Source organism: Trachypithecus francoisi, unplaced genomic scaffold (assembly GCF_009764315.1).
Source record: "Trachypithecus francoisi isolate TF-2019V2 unplaced genomic scaffold, Tfra_2.0 Lachesis_group20, whole genome shotgun sequence".
Lineage (NCBI taxonomy): Eukaryota > Metazoa > Chordata > Mammalia > Primates > Cercopithecidae > Trachypithecus > Trachypithecus francoisi.
This window is the reverse complement of record NW_022681466.1, coordinates 6339830-6360276: the sequence shown is the minus strand read 5'-3', so window position 1 is coordinate 6360276 and position 20447 is coordinate 6339830. Positions and strand designations below refer to the sequence as shown.

Here is a 20447-nt window from a genome sequence, read left to right as displayed (position 1 = left end):
AATCTGCGAAGCAAGGCCCACCCCCCTTGGCTTTGGGGTTGGCTGAGGAAAGATCTTCCGGTGACCCACTTCCGTTATTTGCTGCGGTGGACCGTGGGGAGCCGGGGTCGGTGAAGGTGAGTGGGGCTCGGGGCGTTGGATCCGATATTCGGAGGGCTCCTCTGCTCTGCCCTCTCTAGACTTCACGCCGACCCTTGTCACGCCCCCGTCAAGAACGCCGGGCCCTAGGCTTGCCCCGCTGGCAGCGTGTTCCTTGTGTAGCTGCGGCTCCTCGCCCTGCGATCCCTTCCTCAGCCCTCCTGGGCGCGCGGGGTCAAGGGGGACCGGCTGTGTCCTGGGCGCCGCTGATTTAGGCGCTGCCACAAGCTGTGTCTCGTGCAGTCCGCTCCCAGCGCGGCAGACTTAAATAGTTTGGTGGGAGGACTGGGGAAACGTTACGCAGTGTTAACTTGCCGAGGGCCGCTCAGCTGGCTGCGGGGCTGCGCCCTTCCCCGCCCTCTGGCGGCTTCCAGGATTCGAACGTCTAGAGCGTTCAGGGCTCCTCAGGTGCGGAGTTCAGTTACTCATTCAAGAAAGATTTATTGAGCACCTCCTATGCGCATGATCTGTTCTAGGCGCTGGGGATTAAGCAATAGATTTTTAAGAATTAAAAAAAAATTCTCCCGGCGCGGTGGCTCACGCCTGTAATCCCAGCACTTTGGGAGGCCAAGGCGGGCGAATCGCGAGGTCAGGAGTTCGAGACCAGCCAGGCCAACATGGTGAAACCCACCCCCACCCCGCTACTAAAAATACAAAAAAATTAGCTGGGCCTGGTGGAAGGCGCCTGTAATCCCAGCTACTCTGGAGGCTGAGGCAGGAGAATCACTGGAACCTGGGAGGCGGAGGTTGCAGAGAGCCAAGACCACACCACTGCACCCCAGCCCAGGGGACAGTGCGAGACTCCGTCTCACAAAATATATATATATGTTTGTGGCTTCTCCTTTCTACCTTTCTTTCTTTTTTTTTTTTTTTTTGTATTTTTAGTAGAGACGGGGTTTCACAGTGTTAGCCAGGATGGTCTCGATCTCCTGACCTCGTGATCCGCCCGTCTCGGCCTCCCAAAGTGCTGGGATTACAGGCTTGAGCCACCGCGCCCGGCCTCCTTTCTACCTTTCTACTGGTACTTAGGAAAGTCTGTAAGGGTGCTTGATTCTCTAGTAACTTTAAAGTCACATACCAATTGCCTTAACACCTCCCCTCCACAACAGGAAACAAGTCGTCCTGAGAAAGAAAGAAAGGAGGCCGGGCGCGGTGGCTCAAGCCTGTAATCCCAGCACTTTGGGAGGCCGAGACGGGCGGATCACGAGGTCAGGAGATCGAGACCATCCTGGCTAACACGATGAAACCCCGTCTCTACTAAAAAAAATACAAAAACTAGCCGGCTGAGATGGCGGGCGCCTGTAGTCCCAGCTACTCGGGAGCCTGAGGCAGGAGAATGGCGTGAACCCGGGAGGCAGAGCTTGCAGTGAGCTGAGATCCGGCCACTGCACTCCAGCCTGGGGGACAGAGCGAGACTCCGTCTCAAAAAAATAAAGAAAGAAAGAAAGGAAAGACGGGACAGGTGTTTGACAACTTTCTTGAAGATCCTAAGATTGCTTCAGCCTCCCTTGTATTCCACTCCAAGCTTATAGAGATCTTTGACTTTGTAGTCTTTTAATATCTGACCCTGATCTTAAAGAGGACTATTTTCCTATATTCTGCCTTTTTTTTTTTCTTTTAAGTGGCTGTAGTCATTTTCCATATTTTTCTCACATTTTCACATGTATTGAATACCTCTTAAAATGCAGGCCTGGGCGCGGTGGCTCATGCTTTTGTAATCCCAGCACTTTACAAGGCTGAGGCGGGTGGATCACCTGAGGTCAGGAGTTTCAGACTGGCCTGGCCAACATGGAGAAACCCTGTCTCTACTAAAAATACAAAAATTAGCTGAGTGTGATGATGGGCACCTGTAATCCCAGCTACTCGGGAGGCTGAGGTAGGAGAATTGCTTGAGCCTGGGAGGTGGAGGTTGCACTGAGCCGAGATGATGCCACTGCACTCCAGCCTGGGGGACAGAGTGAAACTCCATCCCAAAAAAAAAAAAAAAAGTGCAGAACGTATGCTGGTGCTGCTAGGGTATAATCCGACCTGAATTCAAGAACGTACAGGTGTATTACCAATCTAGTTGGAAGGGGATAGAGAGCCCCTTTAAGTTTGTGTAAAACTGTGGAGCAAGTTGATGTGCACAATTTCATGTGATCCTTTTAACAGCCCTTGGGCAAGCAGGAGTGATAATGCCCATTTTACACATAAGTAAATTGTAGCCTAGAGAGTGCTCTATGTAAGGCTTGTTGAAACTTAGGTATGTGTCAGTTTCTGTCTACTGGAGAATCAGTGAATAAAACACAATCTGGGTGGAAATGTCTTTGTTAACTTTTATGCAACCTGAGTGTTATTTTTAGTATTCCCAGAGGTACATGGAGGGGATAAAGAGAGCTGGGCCTTTTTTTTTTTTTTTTTTTTTTTTTTTGAGAGAGTCTCACTCTGTCTTCCAGGCTGGAGTGCAATGGTGCTGTCTCAGCTCACTGCAGCCTCCGCCGCCCAGGTTCAAGCGATTGTCCTGTCTCAGCCTCCTGAGTACCTGGGACTACAGGTGCATGCCATTACTCCTGGCTAATTTTTCTATTTTTAGTAGAGACAGGGTTTCACCATATTGATCAGGCTGGTCTTGAACTCCTGACCTCAAGTGATCTGCCCGCCTCAACCTCCCAAAGTGCTAGGGTTACAGACGTGAGCCACTGCGCCCAGCCTAGAGAGCTGGACTTATAAGGCTAAATAGGAGTTGGGAGAGAATGTATTTCTATGCCAGTTTACACACTTTGAATTTGAAAAGTCACACTGTCTTTTTCTTTTCTTTTTGAGATGGAGTCTTGCTCTGTCGCCCAGGCTCGGGTGCACTGGTGCGATTCAGCTCACTACAACCTCTGCCTCCTGGGTTCAAGTGATTCTTGTGCCTTAGCCTCCAGAGTAGCTGGGATTACAGGCGCGAGCCACCACAGCTGGCTAATTATTGTATTTTTAGTAGAGACGGGGTTTTGCCATGTTGGCCATGGTGGTCTTGAACGCCTGACCTCAGGTGATCCAACTGTCTTGGCCTCCCAAAGTGCTGGGATTACAGGTGTGAGCCACCATGCCTGACCGCACACCTTGGATTACCTTGAATTTGAAGAGTTAACACTGTTTTTTTGTTTTTTGAGATGGAGTCTTGCTGTGTCTCCCAGGCTGGAGTGCAGTGATGTGATCTCGACTCACTGCAACCTCCGCCTCCTGGGTTCAAGTGATTCTTGTGAAGACTTGCATGTTTCTAAGATTTAAAGGATTCTCTCTAAGAGGTCTTATTTTGTTATTTATCATTTTTCCCAACTGAAAATTCACCTCATAAAAAAGCCTTGTTTTTATCTGACTTATTTTTGAGGATCCCAAGATGGCTGGGCGAAAACTTGCTCTAAAAACCATTGACTGGGTAGCTTTTGCGGAGATCATACCCCAGAACCAAAAGGCCATTGCTGGTTCCTTGAAGTCCTGGAATGAGACCCTCACCTCCAGGTCAGTATGTTTCTGAGAGGGAACCCCATACTTGCCACTGAATCTAGAAACAAAACAGTATTAAGGAATTACATATGAATTATTGATGCCTTTCTGATAACATATAAAGAAATCCTGGCATTTTCATGATCCTAGGAGAGGAAAGTGTGGTGACCCTCCAGGCCATAGGAAGAAGGGATAGGAAAATTACCATGTGAATTTTCTACTGCTTATGAACAATGCTAACTTTTGCCTTTCCTTATGGGCAGGTTGGCTGCTTTACCTGAGAATCCACCAGCTATCGACTGGGCTTACTACAAGGCCAATGTGGCCAAGGCTGGCTTGGTGGATGACTTTGAGAAGAAGGTGGGACTTCATACCTCTAAAGCACTGAGCTTGTAACATGCCTGTGGGTGGGGAGCAGGAACAGGGATAACTACATATGCAGCGTGATAGCCAGATCCCTAAGGAAGCTTAGGAAAGATGCCTATGGCCAAAGGCCTTGTGGTCGATTGAACTGTAAATAGGCACACGAATTTAGGCTCTGTTCATTCAGCAGTACACTGTAGCCTTAATCTGGGAGCCAGAGGGCTTTCTGATCAGCACAGGAGTTTTGACCTGCTCTGTTTCTGACCTGGATTAGTAGCTTCCAGCCCTTTGGGCTCCTGGGTGTATTGGCGACAACTCACCGTCCTTGTATTTGTAGTTTAATGCCCTGAAGATTCCTGTGCCAGAGGATAAATATACTGCCCAAGTGGATGCTGAAGAAAAAGAAGATGTAAGTAGTTGAGGCTCTTGCTTATTCTAAAATTCTCTCGATCCTGACTCTGTATTACAGCTAGGTTAAGGAAGAGTGAATTAAATGGAAAATTAAAGAGTTAACCATATAAAGGAATGGCTTGTCAATAAATGCAACAACATGGACGAATTTCAAAATAATTAGGCTGAGTGAAAGAAGCCAACAAGAAAAAGAAGAGTATAGCATATGATTCCATCTTTATAAGACTCTAGAAAATGTAGTTAGTCTACAGTGGCTGCCTGGGGATGGTTGAGCGGGGACTGCTGGTTTCACAGGTGGATACAAATACCAAAACTTATCAAATGGTGTTCTTTAAATATGTGCATTTTCTCATATTTCAGATATACCTCAACAAAGCTGTTAAAAACAAGGAGTTGGAGTTAGAAAAATTATCCAAGTAGTGTTCAAGTACCTAATTATTTGCTTGAAAGCACTGAAGGCCAAACTTTGGAACTCAGTGGCTCCACCAAAGAGAAGTCTGGCTAGGTGCTCAGGTGGCGTGTCCTGACCATTCAGTGGTTGAGCCCTGTGAAAACAGGCATTCTGTAGGTCTTCCGGATGAGGAACTTGCAGAAGCAGCCGGGTGCTGCCATCCTAAGCTGGTTTTCCAGTATGGGCTTCTTTGTGCGTGTTAGTAAAAGCTGTGGTTCGCCTCTCAGAGTGAGCACCCCCAAGAGGTCAGGGTAACCATGGATTCTCCATAGAGCAATAGGACAGCAGGAGTGGATTGGGACGACTCCTACTTTAGCAGCTGCCGGGGTAGAATGCAGCCTGGTTTCAGAACTGAATTTCTCTTCTTAAAGGTGAAATCTTGTGCTGAGTGGGTGTCTCTCTCAAAGGCCAGGATTGTAGAATATGAGAAACAGGTAAGGATGATGGGTAACCGTTGCCTATAATATCGTTTCTTTTTTTTTCTTTTTTTTTTTTTTGAGACGGAGTCTCGCTCTGTCGTCCAGGCTGGAGGGCAGTGGCCAGATCTCAGCTTACTGCAAGCTCCGCCTCCCGGGTTTATGCCATTCTCCTGCCTCAGCCTCCCGAGTAGCTGAGACTACAGGCGCCCGCCACCTCGCCCGGCTAGTTTTTTGTATTTTTTTTTAGTAGAGACAGGGTTTCACCGTGTTAGCCAGGATGGTCTCGATCTCCTGACCTCGTGATCCGCTCGTCTCGGCCTCCCAAAGTGCTGGGATTACAGGCTTGAGCCACTGCACCCGACCAATATCGTTTCTTTCATGGCCACCTGGTGGCAGGAACCTGCCTTGGATATTCTGCTTTCCGTCTCTGTTTACATTAACTAAACACATTTCCCCTTTCCAGATGGAGAAGATAAAGAACTTAATTCCATTTGATCAGATGACCATTGAGGACTTGAACGAAGCTTTCCCAGAAACCAAATTAGACAAGAAAAAGTATCCCTATTGGCCTCATCGACCAATCGAGAATTTATAAAACTGAGTCCAGGAGGAAGCTCTGGCCCTTGTATTACACATTCTGGACATTAAAAATAATAATAACACAGTTCTGGGTGTGTTGTCTTCTCTGTGTGTGGTTGAGATAATTAAGCCTCTCTTCTGAGGTGGCCTCACTGGCAGTGGACTTTTTATTTAAATGGAAAGGTGAGCCTAGAGAGGTTTGTTGGGCTGGTTGTCTGACAGGCTATGTACGCGCCACTTACTGAGGCCCCAGGACTGCTGAAATGGCAATAACACTAGGGGCTATGGCAGTGGATTTCACTGTGATGTGGTAAAGAATTGTTACATGCTGATTCTCTTCAACTTCTTCTTAGGTTTCAAACCCCTGGTTCCAAGGGGGTGCTCCTGCTTTTCCATTAGTAAGTCACAAAAACAGCTGGTCCACATGGCTAGGTGTAACAGCAGGGCTTTACTTTGTGCTTCAGCTTTTGAGCACAAAAGTGGTATTAGAAAAGGAAATGTTTGCCGGCCGGGCGCGGTGGCTCAAGCCTGTAATCCCAGCACTTTGGGAGGCCGAGACGGGCGGATCACGAGGTCAGGAGATCGAGACCATCCTGGCTAACACGGTGAAACCCCGTCTCTACTAAAAAATACAAAAAAATTAGCCGGGCGAGGTGGCGGGCGCCTGTAGTCCCAGCTACTCGGGAGGCTGAGGCAGGAGAATGGCGTAAACCCGGGAGGCGGAGCTTGCAGTGAGCTGAGATGCAGCTACTTCACTCCAGCCTGGGCGACAGAGCAAGACTCTGTCTCAAAAAAAAAAAAAGAAAAGTAGTGTCCATTCAACTTGGTGCTGGTCTTAGATGGAGAGAACAGTAAGAATTCTGGATGGCCCTGGAGAAGGGACAAGAGGAGTTTGTTCTGGTTTGGTTTGTTGTTTTACAAAAGTACGAGATCACATTTTTAAGTTAAAAATTTTTTTTGAATCAAGGACTTCCAAGAATCTGATGAGGCCAGGTATAGTGGCTCATGCCCGTAATCCCAGCACTTTGGGAGACCAAGGTGGGAGGATTGCTTGAGCCCAGAAGTTCAAGACCAGCCTGGGCAAAAAAGCAAGACCTTGAATCTAAAACAAATGAACAAGCAAAACCAGTGTGCAGCAGTATGTGCCTTTAGTCCCAGCTACTTGGGATTGGGAGGGAGCTGAGGCAGGAGAAGTCTTTGAGCTCAGGAGTTCAAGGTTGCAGTGAGCTATGATTGCACCACTGCAGTGTAGCCTGGGTGACAGAGTGAGACCCTGTCTAAAAAAAAAAAAAAATTTCGGGCGCGGTGGCTCACGCCTGTAATCTCAGCACTTTGGGAGGCCAAGGTGGGCAGATCACCTGAGGTCGGGAATTCGAGACTATCCTGACCAATATGGAGAAACCCCGTCACTACTAAAAATACAAAATTAGCCGGGCATGCCTGTAATGCCAGCTACCCGGGAGGCTGAGGCAGAATTGCTTGAACCCAGGAGGCAGAGGTTGTGGTGAGTTGAGATCGTGCCATTGCACTCCAGCCTGGGCAACAAGAGCGAAACTCCATTTCAGAATAAAAAAAAAAAAAAAGATGAAACAATGGACTCTCCCCAAGTAAATAGTAAATATAGTATCCTCAAAATGTTGCAGTATTCAACCTGGAATAGGCTGATGGGAAGCTGCCATGTATGCAACCAGGGAAGCCCACCCAAAGCTCCCCAGGAGCGAAGGTTTTCAAGTAAAAAGCAAAAACAAAACCGGGCGCAGTGGCTCACGCCTATAATTCCAGCACTTTGGGAGGCCGAGGCGGGCGGATCACCTGAGGTCAGGAGTTTCAGACCAGCCTGACCAATATGGTGAAACCCCGTCTCTACTAAAAACACAAAAATTAGCTGGCTGTGGTGGTGGGCGCCTGTAATCCCAGCTACTCAGGAGACTGAGGCAGGAGAATTGCTTGAACCCGGGAGGCGGAGGTCGCGGTGAGCGGAGATCACGCCACTGCACTCCAGCCTGGGCGACAAGACTCCGTCTCAAACACACACACCCCAAATCCCTGGCCAGAATACAGAATAGTATACTTACAAACACACATGGCTGGGGGCGGTGGCTCACGCCTATAATCCCAACACTTTGGGAGGCCCAGGCAGGTGGATCATTTGAGGTCAGCAGTTCCGAAGCAGCCTGACCAATAGGTGAAATCCCAGCAGGCGCCTGTAATTCCAGCTACTCATGAGGCTGAGGCAGGAGAATCGCTTGAACCCAGGAGGCGGACGCTGCAGTGAGCCAAGATGGCGCCACTGCACTCCGGCCTGGGCGACAGAGCAAGACTCTGTCTCAAACAAAAACAAAACAGCACTTTACTAAAAGAACATAAATGCATACAGAGGAAATTGAGAACATCGTTAAGCGTACACCGCTCTGATGTTTCACAGGCGGAACAGACCTGTTCCCATGGGAGAATCAGCAGCTTCCCAAAACGCTTCTGAAGCTACCCCTATTCCAGAGTAGCACTATTTGGACTACGTTTTGCCTACTCCCGGCGACACCTTCCTCTCATCCATCAGCCCCCTTCCTCCCTCTCAGGGTTGTTGTGAGGGTTATGAGTAAAATGGAGGCTTTTTTTTTTTTGGCAAACTCTGAATGCCGGATGTCATCCCCTTTGACCCTGCAGCCCGACTCTCCTCCTTTCCCTGGCTCCTCTGCCCGTCACCCCATCATGTCTGGGAGGCACCACCAGGCTTCCTGCCCTCTGGATTTAGGCTGAGCCTCAGCAGTGGGAGAGTGGAGGGAAGGAGGAAGATGAAGGCAAGTATTTACTCCCTTGGCTCCCTCCCTGCGATAATGTTACCATGGGCTCTCCGCATCTCTGGACCCGACATCTTGGCTCCTGGGGCCGACTTTCCAAACCCGATTCCAGGTTCCAGGAGCTGCTGACTTTTGTAGCCCTTAGGCCTGTTGATGGAGACAGCTCGTCACTAATGTCCATCCTGGAGTCCTCACGTTTCCTTACACTTGCCCTTGCTAAACGGGCCTCCTTTAAACGCTCCTCGGATTACCCAGTGGGAGTGTGCCATCTTCTTCCTTCCAGACGCTGACTGGTAAAATAAATTAGCATTGGCTGGGCGCAGTGGCTCATGCCCGTAATCCCAGCACTTTGGGAGGCTGAGGCGGGTGGATCACGAGGTCAGGAAATCGAGACCATCCTGGCTAACACGCTGAAACCCCGTCTCTACTAAAAATACAAAAAATTAGCCGGGCGTGGTGGCGGGCGCCTATAGTCCCAGCTTGTTTGTCTGCTGTTAAACAGCAGACAAAACTCCAGTCCCTGGCGGGGCCCAGTGGCTCACGCCTGTAATCCCAACACTTTGGGAGGCTGAGGCAGGAGAATGGCGTGAACCCAGGAGGTGGAGCTTGCAGTAAGCTGTGATCACGCTACTGCACTCTGGCCTGGGTGACAGCGCGAGACTCTGTCTCAGGGAGGAAGAAAAAGAAAAAAAAAGAAGAAGAAGAAAAAAAATTAGCATTTTTCTTCCCTATGTCCAAGTACACTTGCACACACATGCATGCTGACACCCTCTTCCTCCAAGAATAGGGTAGTGGGTTGGTGGGTGCCCTCTCAGTGTGGATAGAGCCCACTGGCAGGACTAAGGCCAGAGAGTTGGGCAGCACCCCCACTGCCCTTGAGGCTAGGGACTGGAGTTTTTTGTTTGTTTGCTTTTTTGAAACAGACTTTCACTCTGTTGCCCAGGCTGGCCTGCAGTGGAGCGATCACGACTCTAACTTTTGACCTCATGATCCGCCCGCCTCAGCCTCCCAAAGTGTTGGGATTACAGGAGTGAGCCATTGGGCCCGGCCAGAGACTGGAGTTTTGTTTGCTGTTTAACTTCATAACGATAGACTGAAACATAACCCGCTCTGTTTCATTTGCTTGTGGGTTTGTAGCTTGTAGAGCACGTTTACGAGGCGAATGTTTGGATGTTGAACTCGTTCAAGGTACAAGACAACAAGAAATGGGGCCCCACTTATCCTCACATCGGTTTGCCTTTCAAAGTAGTCACTCTTCATCTAGAAGAAAAGGAAAATTAGGCCGGGCGCGGTGGCTCACGCCTGTAATCCCAGCACTTTGGGAGGCCGAGGCGGGCGGATCACGAGGTCAGGAGATCGAGACCATCCTGGCTAACACGGTGAAACCCCGTCTCTACTAAAAATACAAAAAACTAGCCGGGCGAGGTGGCGGGCGCCTGTAGTCCCAGCTACTCCGGAGGCTGAGGCAGGAGAATGGCGTAAACCCGGGAGGCGGAGCTTGCAGTGAGCTGAGATCTGGCCACTGCACTCCAGCCCGGGCGACAGAGCCAGACTCCGTCTCAAAAAAAAAAAAAAAAAAAAAAAGAAAAGGAAAATTAATTGAAATAGACACATGCACAAAATAAAGGTAAATGATGTTACAAAGACAAAATGTGCCAGGTGGTTTTTTTTTTTTACGTTATAACTTTTTTTAAAAAAATTACTTCTATTAAAATGGATCTCTTTTTTTTTTTTTTTTTTGAGACGGAGTCTCGCTCTGTCGCCCAGGTTGGAGTGCAGTGGCCGGATCTCAGCTCACTGCAAGCTCCGCCTCCCGGGTTTCCGCCATTCTCCTGCCTCAGCCTCCCGAGTGGCTGGGACTACAGGCGCCCGCCACCTCGCCCGCTAGTTTTTGTATTTTTTTAGTAGAGACGGGGTTTCACTGTGTTCGCCAGGATGGTCTCGATCTCCTGACCTTGTGATCCGCCCGTCTCGGCCTCCCAAAGTGCTGGGATTACAGGCTTGAGCCACCGCGCCCGGCCTTAAAATGGATCTCAAAAGAACAGCTTTCTGCAACTAGGCCACGCCACCACAAACGTGGTTCGAACGCAGAGCCTAAACCTTAAATGAAGCCAATGCCGTATCCATTAGGCCACCGGGTCATCATGCAGGGGAAGCGCGATACTACTGTCTCTTAGAATGAGACGCCACAGGCTGCGTAATGACGCCATAACCGGAAGTGTCCCGGGATGCAAAGCCTCATTGGACAGAAGCAGCTCCCCAGCATCGGATCCCGGGAGCCGCGGTAAAGAGGGATTGGAAGGCATTTTTGGGCCTAAAAGAAGTAAAGAGACGGAGATTATGGTTGCAAGGATTAAAACATTCCGACCACGAAGGGACTCGAACCCTCAATCTTCTGATCCGAAGTCAGACGCCTTATCCATTAGGCCACGCGGTCACCTCGTGCACTTGTCTACCCGAGAGACCAATTTGATGGTCATTAATGCTCGGGCGTGGCGCAGCTTCGGTGCTCGCACCCTGGCCGCCTATAGCGAAGCGTTCACCCTCCCTGTGGCGCCAGCCACACGCGTAGTCACACCCCCGAGCGGAGCGGCACCTGGACTAGTCTCAGAGCTTCCCTGGCAATTGTGATTGCGTGGCCTAAGGGATGAGGCGTCTGACTTCAGATCGTAAGATTGAAGGTTCCTTTGTGGTCGGGCTCTTTTTGAGCGAGCAGCCTGTGCCCGAACCCCTGCATCGTTTGAGGGTTTGTTCTTCCCTTACGTCCTCGTGCATCCCTAATCCTCCGAGCTATGCTCCTCCGGGCTCTGCGCTCGCCGAGCGCTTCTTCTCGGCGTTACAGGGCACCGCGGGCTCCTGTTCCCCGCGCGTCGCCACTGCGTGGAGCTCTTGCGTAGCCCCATGGGGACGCCGCGTCCAGCGGGCGGTTCATCCCGTCGTCCCGATGGCTTCTCAGGCTTGGAGCGCGGTGACCCACTGCAGGGCGGTATTTGGGCACGTATGGTCGAATGCCTATCAGTGAGCACGTGGGTTTAGCGTCTTACCGCGCCCCAGTGGCCTAATGGATAAGGCACTGGCCTCCTAAGCCAGGGATTGTGGGTTCGAGTCCCACCTGGGGTGGGACTGTGCTCTCAAGATGACTTTTGGTGCTGGCAACCAGAGACCTCAGAATCCACCACCACCTGCCCTCTACTTGCTTGCCTCTGCCCTGTTTGCGCCCCTCACCTTCTCTTGCAGGACCCTCTGTTTGCAGTCGCGGTGGTCATTTACCCCTGGTTCTCCGGGGCTGCCCCGCCAGGTGGAGCTGGGATGTCCTGGGAACCCTTTGAGCAATTTATTCTTACGCGTTTCCCTAGCTTCGAAATTGTGGGGCCCTACCCGGACGAAAGCTGCTTATTCAGCGGCTTGGCGAGATCCGCGCTTACCGGCTTTAGGTACTTGAAGGAGGTGGCTCCTCCTCAACACGTTGCACGGGTGTCGAACCAGAGACCAAGGTCGATTCCAGCGTCTCTGAGAAGGGAGGAGAAAATAAATAAAAACTACCCTGAATAAACGTGCCCTTTTACCCCAGGTGGGACTCGAACCCACAATCCCTGGCTTAGGAGGCCAGTGCCTTATCCATTAGGCCACTGGGGCTTGTGACACGTGGTTGCGCCATCCCTTTCCCTCATAAGCGGGTGGCCCCTTTTTCTAGAGAAGGCCTCAGAGAGGCGCGATCCATCGAGTGGGTCCCTTCCTGCCGCGCGCACGTTTGGTGAGCGGGCGGGAAGATACCGCGGTGCACAGAGACTTGCCCCGACCCTTACTTAGCGAGCACCAGCCCCCAGCCCCCGGCACTGGGAGGCTCCATGGAGCCCGGAGGATCCGCTCGGAGGTTGCCTGGACACCCGGACCATGGGGTATGAAGACTGAGGTTTGGAGGAGTTTCCTTCCTACCGCCCTGAGCCTTGCTGTCCACCTCTACAGAACTGATAAAAAATCCAGGAATTTTAGGAAAACGTAGCGTAGCGAGTGAAGGAGAACAGACAAGTATTAATCATGAATATTGAAACAAACACTGAAAATCTTGCTTATCGTGAGGGAATGTACAACCGGGGGAACAAGTCCTTCCGGTTAGAATAGTAGAAATACGTATACTCGATATTACAAGTATAGAGTAGATAGAAAGGAAAATCAGCCAAGTAGATATTTCGCCCTAATTCTAACAAAGAATAAGCACATTTTAAAATGTTACACACATTTAAAATCCACTATTAAAGGCTACAGGCCGGGTGCGGTGGCTCACGCCTGTCATCCCAGCACTTTGGGAGGGCGAGGTGGGGGGATTGCTTGAGCCCCGGAGTTCAAAACCAGCCTGGGCAACATGGCGAGACGCTGTCTCATTTAAAAAAAATATTACGTGTGTGTGTGTGTGTGTGTGTGTGTGTGTGTGTGTATCGTCTACTTACATCCGAAGGATTTAACATAAGTTCAGCTGAGGGCAGCGTCAGCGTTGGTCACCGTTGTGCTTCTCTTGGGACCTTGCCAATCTGTCCCAGCATCGCAGGGCAAAGGAGACTTGGGGACATTCTTTTTTGTTTCTCTCCAAAATGTAGAGTCTGCGGAAACCTGTCTCCTCCCCTTAATAGCAGCAAGAAGGATTTAACCCACTTGGCTCCAGTTGACTGCCTTGAGGATGCCCCACTTTAAGTTAACTAACTTCTCCCTTGCTGGGACCCAGCACTCTGCTCCAGGGCCAACCTGCAGGGATGCCTTCTCTGCTTTCCTGCTGCCACCCTCTAGCCAGGCATGTTCCCCCACCCACCCCACGCCTGCCCGGGGCTCAGCCTTGCCTCCCTCAGCTGTTCCTATTCGTCCTCAGGAGAACTCGTCTCCCTGGGTCTTGGTTCTTCCAGCTCCAACCTCACTCCCAGCTCCAGGATTCCATTCCCTCTCCTGGGCATCACCACTGGGCACCCCTCCTCGAAGGCAAAACCACACTGATGCAGCTGTCCTCCCAAGGCCACTCCCCTTCATGACGTTCCTGAGTGCACAGCATCATCCATGTCACACCCCCACTCCCACACCACCCAGGCCAATTTTCTGTCCTCATAATCCTCCAGCATCCGGTATTTCCTCCCCATCCCTGCTGCCACCGCCCTAGTTCCAGAACATGTCCCTGACTGCTCACATGAGGTCAGTTGCCAGCCATGCACACTTTCCTACAGTCTCCTCATTCTGTCATAGGCAGAGCAGTCTTCCTGCCACAGCTTCTGTAGGGGAAAGACTAAATGTCTTTAGCTGTCACTTTTAAGTCCTTTCTTAAGGATTCCAGTCAATGTGGCAGACTCATCTTTCACAGCTCCTCGCCCTCTGGGTTCCAGCCAAACTGGACTACAAATCATGGCTGACATTGCCCAAGTACCAGCTCAATGCCACTAACCACGTATTTATTCACTGAAATCCCACAATAACCTTATGAGGTAGGCGCTAATAACATAACCTCTGGTTTAGGCTGAACACAGTGGCTCACACCTGTAATCCCAGCACTTTGTGAGGCTGAGGCAGGCTGATCACTTGAGGTCAGGAGTTTGAGACCAGCTTGGCCAACATGGTGAAACCCCATCTCTACTAAAAACACAAAAATTAGCTGGGGGTGGTGGCAGGCGTCTGTGTTCCCAGCTACTTGGGAGGCTACGGCAAGAGAATGGCTTGAACCCAGAGGTGGAGGTTGCAGTGACCCGAGATTGTGCCATTGCACTCCAGCCTGGGTGACAGAGTGAGACTCTGTCTTAAAAAACAAATGAACAAACAAACAAAAAACCCCTAGTTTATAGGTGGAGAAACTAAGGTTCAGAGAGGTTAGATAGCAGCTGGGGGAGGTGGACAGATGGGAGCTGACCCTGAGCAGTCCTATTCAGAGCCCGTTCTCTCAACCACAAGCTTCCTGTCCAGCCGCAGGCAGGCCTTGCAGTTGCCATTTTCCTAGCCTTTGCTGTTGGCCACGACTGGAGCCTCCCAAGTGACATGCTGTTACCCTGCCAGCTCCTCCCCTCCCTTCAGGCCTATCTCAAGCACATCTTCTCCAACCCTCCAGCTGGAACTAGTCACTCGTCTGCCTCCAGCAATCTACTGAGACCTTTCTTACGTCATTCATAGTGCTTCAGGTCCTGCTACTGTAAGAGGAATCCATTTTTCCTCTCCACTTTTATTATCACCTGATCAAATGTCAGTTCTCTGGAAGAAAGAATTTTGCTTTATTCACTTGAGTCCTCCCCACCCCACGCTGTGAGTGCCTGGCATTCACTTAGCATTTGCTGAATTACTGAATGAACTAGTAAATTTTTTACATCCTGCATATGAGCCTCAGCTCCCTCCTAGACTCTGAGTCCCTTGAGGACACGGACCACGTCTTTCCTTTAAAGGAGCCATGCTAATCTTCTCTGTATCATTCCAATTTTATTTTATTTTTGAGACAGAGTCTTACTCTGTCACCCAGGCTGGCTGGAGTGCGGTGGCGCGATCTTGGCTCACTGCAAGCTCCGCCTTCCAGGTTCATGCCATTCTCCCACCTCAGCCTCCCAAGTAGCGGGGACTACAGGCACCCGCCACCATGCCTGGCTAATTTTATTTTTGTATTTTTAGTAGAGACGGGGTTTCGCCATGTTAGCCAGGATGGTCTTGATCTCCTGACCTCGTGATCTGCCCGCCTCGGCCTCCCAAAGTGCTGGGATTACAGGCATGAGCCACTGCACCTGGCATTCCAATTTTAGTATGTGTGCTGCTGAAGTGAGCAAATTTTTGTATTTTGTAAGTCATTTATAAATGAATTTTCCCCTTGTTTAGACTCATGTACTCACATCAACTAGATCAAAATCATACAGAACAGTTTAAGAAATTTATACACGCCAGAGCAATCTGCTACTGCAATGCTAGCCTGAGAGGATTGCAAAATTCTCCTTCCAGTTCCAACTTACTCTTCGTGCCTCTAAAACCCACTGCCTAACACACAATACTTTTTGTCACTCAAGATACCCACTGGTTTTGTTGGGGTGATCAGACCCAACACCAGGTCGTGGGGGCGACGAAGTCTGATGGAGTCAAAGGAATGAGAAAAACAGTTTGAGAGAGAAAGTGGGACCAGGAGGCCATCGGGAGTGGGGAGGCTGTGAAGGCCCTGAGCTCTGGGAGCCCACACTATTTATTGGTGCTCAAACAAAGAAACAAGTGGTGAGGATGTGGGGGTTGAAAGGAAACAGTGTATCAAGTGAATGAGAAACATGGCTGCTTGAGATAATAGGAATGCTTAGAAACAAGGAGCTAAAGTTTAGCAGACATGCAAGCCCTGCCTCAGCTTCTCTCCCAACACTCAGCTTTTCTGCCAACATGCCCTGCTTCTCTTTTTGTAAAACCACCACAGCTACTATCATTATTACTAACATAAGGTGACCTCTTTTTTAAATTAATTGAGCAAGGTAATTTCAGGTTGTGCAGCCCTTAATTGCTGGTTGGTGATCAAGCTTCATTTTTCTTAGCCCTTATTCAAAATGGAGTTGCTCCATTTTGAATGTTTCCCACATATCTCCCCTTTCCCTTTTATGAGAGGACCCTTAATCCTAGGGGTTGCAGAAGGATGAAGGTCCGTTTTCTGTAACTTCTTCATGCTGAATAGGGGCGATGATACTCCTGCCTATCTATTAGGGTCTCTTGTATTCAGGGTAGGGAGGAGTTCAGTCAGAAAGCATTGGTCCGTTAAGCATCTATAGGTAAAACCCTGGTGCTCCAGCAGTTTCTCAGCATGGCTCATACTGGGGGAATCCGGCACACGGTTGGGATCCATGGCTCCTTCCAGTCTCCTCTTCCATGGTCGTACACACGTTGAGGGCACCTACACGGTTTGTTCATCTCCTGCAAAAACACAAGCATACCCTCACCGCCATGTTAGTAAATCTACTGAAACAGAAGCAAAAACTTTTGTGGCTGTAGCTGGGAGACATGCCATTGCTGAAGCATTTGTAACTCGGTTTTGGCCTCTTTGGTTAATTACTGCGAAGTAAAACTTACCGTTGATAATGAGAAGCAGGCCCCTTCTAACAGAAGGCACAGAGAAAGCAAACTGAGGCTTAAAAGCAATCCAAAGGCTGGATGCAGTGGCTCACACCTGTAATCCCAGCACTTTGGGAGGCTGAGGTGGAGGATCACCTAAGTTTGGGAGTTCAAGTCCAGCCTGACCAACATGGAGAAAATCCATCTCTACTAAAAATACAAAAAAAAAAAAAAAAAAAAAAAAATTAGCCAGGTGTGGTGGTGCATGCCTGTAATCCCAGCTACTTGGGAGACTGAGGCAGGAGAATCACTTGAACCTGGGAGGCAGAGGTTGCAGTGAGCCAAGATCATGCCATTGCACTCCAGCCTGGGCAACAAGAGTGAAACTCCATCTCAAAATAAATAAATAAAAGCAATCCTTAAACTTTCTTTTTTTTTTTTTTTTTTTTTTTTTTTTTTTTGAGGCGGAGTCTCGCTCTGTCACCCGGACTGGAGTGCAGTGGCCAGATCTCAGCTCACTGCAAGCTCCGCCTCCCGGTTTACGCCATTCTCCTGCCTCAGCCTCCCGAGTAGCTGGGACTACAGGCGCCCGCCACCTCGCCCAGCTAGTTTTTGTATTTTTAGTAGAGACGGGGTTTCACTGTGTTAGCCAGGATGGTCTCGATCTCCTGACCTCGTGATCCGCCCGTCTCGGCCTCCCAAAGTGCTGGGATTACAGGCTTGAGCCACCGCGCCCGGCCAATCCTTAAACTTTCAATTTGCACTGTACAGGTGGGGCCACTAGATGCTGTGGTTCATGATAGATCTTCAGATGTTAGGTGGGCACCCACAGAGGTACCTGATTGTCACCTGGAGAGACACAAGCAAATCCTCTTCCCCATAAAATTATCTTTCCTTTTTCCCAGCTCTTTGTATGTGCATCCCTCCACCATATATCTTGTCCAGCCTTTCTATTTTACTTTTGTCCTGTCAGGTGTTGTTCAGCTGCAGTCACAGGTTGATCTTTTTGTAAATTTAAAATATTTAATGTTAATAAAGCCAAATGCAATTGCATATGCAGTGTCTTATATTCCTGGTCCTCTCCTTTTTGCTTTTGTATTTGAGTTTTTAAAGTACAATTAGCTCTTTCCAGTAATGCTTGTCCTTGTGAGTTATATGGAATACCTGTAGTATGGGTAATATTCCATTGTTGAAAAAATGTAGCCATGGCTTTACTACAGTATCCTGGGTCATTACCAGTTTTGATTTTTTCTGGGATTCTCATAACTGAAAAGCAAGATAAAAGATGTCTTTTAACATGAGCTGTAGCTTCCCCTGTTTGACATATGGCCCAGATAAAATGTGAACAGGTATCTACTGAAACATGAACAACGGGCAATTTTCCAAAAGCGGGAATATGTGTTACATCCATCTGCCAGATGGAATTTGGAGATAAACCTCTAGGGTTAACTCCTTTTATGTGGCAGATGCAGGACTTGGCAGGCAGAACAGTGTTGCACAATTTCTTTAGCTTGTTTCCATGATAGACCATATCTTTTTCTAAGGCCTGAGGCATTAAGATGGGTTAAAGAATGAAATGTTTGTGCATCAGCAAAGGGTGCAGACACCAGTGCATCTGCCCTTTGATTAAGTTTAGTTAAAGGGCCAGGGAGGTTAGTATGTTCTCTCATATGAGTGGTATAGAAAGGGGAATGCCTTTGTTGCACTGCTTGCTGTAAAGAATGAAATAAAAGATTAAGTTGCTCATCAGCCACATTTCAAATTAAGGCACATTCAATATTTTGCATGGCTGGCACTACATAGGCTGAATCAGAAACAATGTTTACTGGCTGCTTAAAAGTTTTTAACACTATTATCACAGCCATAAGTTCAGCCCTTTGAGCAGAAGGCAGCAGTCTGTTTGAAAAACTTGCTGTTGAGGTCTTGCAAATGAGGCTTTTCCATTACTAGATCCATCAGTAAAAATGGTAATGGCTCCTTCAATAGGGGCTTTTTGAGTAATAGAAGGCAATATCCAGGGTGTTAATTTTAGAAACTGGAAGATTTTAGACTTAGGATAATGATTATCAAGAATGCCAACAAAACTGGCCAAATTAACCTGCCATTCTTGGGAATTAATATAGGCTTGTTGAATTTGTTGTTTAGTTAATGAAACTATAATCTGATTTGGATCATATCTCATTAGCTTTGTTGTGCGCAGCCTCGCTTACCCTACTAGCACAGCAATTTGATCTAAGTACACAGTGAGTGTTTTGGTTGTATTGTGAGGTAGAAAAATCCACTCAACCAGATCATCTGCTGGTTTATTATTTATGGCGGGAACAGTAAAAGCAAATTTTTCATAATCTTGGGCAGCTAAAGGAATGGTAAAAAAGCAATCCTTTAGATCTATCACTATGAGAGGCCAGTATTTTGGGATTATTGTTGGGGAGGGCAGCCCTGGTTGTAGCGCACCCATGGGTTGAATCACAGCATTAACAGCCCTTAAATCTGTTAACATTCTCCATTTCCTTGATTTTTTCTTAATGACAAATACAGGAGAATTCCAAGGGGAGAGAGTAGGCTCTATATGTCCCTTTTGCAATTGTTCCTCTACCAGTTCTTTTAAAGCCTTCAGTTTTTCCTGTTTCAGCAGCCATTGCTCCACCCAAACTGGTTTGGCAGTTAGCCAAACAAGAGGAATGGGAGCTGGAGGCTCAACAATGGCTGCTCCTAAAAATGACACCCCAATCTGATCCGATCTGTTTGTCCTTCTAAAGGTTCTCATTGGCCATTTTAATTTTTTCCTAGTTCTTTTCCAGACAATGTCCCATGTTTTTCGTCATTTGTCTACTTTTTTTTTTTTTTTTTTGAGACGAAGTCTTGCTCTGTTGCCCAGGCTGGAGTGCAGTGGCATGGTCTCGGCTCACTGCAAGCTCTGCCTCCCGGGTTCATGCCATTCTCCTGCCTCAGCCTCCCAAGTAGCTGGGACTACAGGCACCCGCCACCACGCCTGGCTAATTTTTTGTATTTTTAGTAGAGATGGGGTTTCACCGTGGTCTCAATCTCCTGACCTCGTGATCTGCCTGCCTCCACCTCCCAAAGTGCTGGGATTACAGGCGTGAGCCACCATGCCCGGCCTGTCTACTATTATTACTACTATATTGTTCCTCGGGAATAGATATTTCAGCATCTCATTATTGCAATAAGTCTCTACCCCATAAATTGACAGGAATAGGTGTAATGACAGGCTGAATTGTCCCTTCCTATCTGACCCTTCACATGGTAAAATCAAAGAACTTTGAAAAACTTCTGAGGCACCTCCTACTCCAACAATACCAATGGATGCCTTTTGTTTAGGCCAATGCAGGGGCCATTGATTTATAGCAATAATAGAGACATCAGCTCCAGTATCTATAGTCTTTCAAAATCTTTTCCTTGAATAGTTACTGTGCAAACATGTCTTTTGTCAGACACTTGAGTAACCCAATACACAGCCTTTCCTGCTTGATTAGTATTATGAAAGTCTCCTGTTCTTTTCACTGTGCTGCTTCTTTGTTTTATGTAAGGTAACAGCAACAACTAAGCAATTCTTTCTCCTGGGGAGGCAGACCACAGAGTTAAGGGACTAATAACTAATTGAATTTCTCCAGTATAATCAGAGTCAATTATTCCCGTATGTACAGTAACACCTTTTAATTTTTTTTTTTTTTGGGACAAAGTCTCACTCTCTCTCCCAGACTGGAGTGCAGTGGCTCAATCTCGGCTCACTGCAAGCTCCACCTCCCAGGTTCATGCCATTCTCCTGCCTCA

At 48.5% G+C, this 20447-nt stretch overlaps 1 protein-coding gene, 1 long non-coding RNA gene and 3 other non-coding genes across 7 annotated transcripts; 2 read left to right on the top strand and 3 right to left on the bottom strand.

Annotated features, from left to right (window-relative positions):
- Positions 1–5: 5 nt before the first annotated feature.
- Positions 6–5918, top strand: ATP5PD (ATP synthase peripheral stalk subunit d). Of its 2 annotated transcripts, none has more exons than XM_033182112.1 (6): positions 6–116; positions 3494–3624; positions 3873–3969; positions 4310–4381; positions 5206–5268; positions 5717–5918. In XM_033182112.1, the coding sequence occupies exons 2-6, from the start codon at positions 3503–3505 to the stop codon at positions 5846–5848; spliced, it is 486 nt and encodes a 161-aa protein (XP_033038003.1). In that variant the 5' UTR covers positions 6–116; positions 3494–3502; the 3' UTR covers positions 5849–5918. The 2 variants fall into 2 exon arrangements, with proteins under 2 accessions (XP_033038003.1, XP_033038002.1); XM_033182111.1 differs by having other exon boundaries at positions 30–116; positions 3503–3624.
- A 3847-nt stretch (positions 5919–9765) lies between these two features.
- Positions 9766–13620, bottom strand: LOC117066657. 2 transcript variants are annotated; one of them, XR_004430436.1, is made up of 3 exons: positions 13079–13620; positions 12056–12140; positions 9766–9890 (listed from the first exon to the last, which is right to left on the bottom strand). It is a non-coding gene; the product is annotated as an uncharacterized LOC117066657 (long non-coding RNA). The 2 variants fall into 2 exon arrangements; XR_004430435.1 differs by lacking the exon at positions 9766–9890 and adding an exon at positions 11215–11642.
- On the bottom strand, positions 10995–11067 carry TRNAR-UCG. The gene has a single exon. It is a non-coding gene; the product is annotated as a tRNA-Arg (tRNA).
- Positions 11678–11750, top strand: TRNAR-CCU. Its single transcript has one exon. It is a non-coding gene; the product is annotated as a tRNA-Arg (tRNA).
- On the bottom strand, positions 12194–12266 carry TRNAR-CCU. The gene has a single exon. It is a non-coding gene; the product is annotated as a tRNA-Arg (tRNA).
- Positions 13621–20447: the final 6827 nt, after the last annotated feature.

Coding starts and splice junctions, on each gene's coding strand:
- ATP5PD (XM_033182112.1), top strand. CDS start 3,503: ATGGCTGGGCGAAAACTTGCTCTAAAAACCATTGACTGGGTAGCTTTT. Junction 3,970..4,309: donor TGGATGACTTTGAGAAGAAG/GTGGGACTTCAT, acceptor TTGTATTTGTAG/TTTAATGCCCTGAAGATTCC. Junction 5,269..5,716: donor TTGTAGAATATGAGAAACAG/GTAAGGATGATG, acceptor TCCCCTTTCCAG/ATGGAGAAGATAAAGAACTT.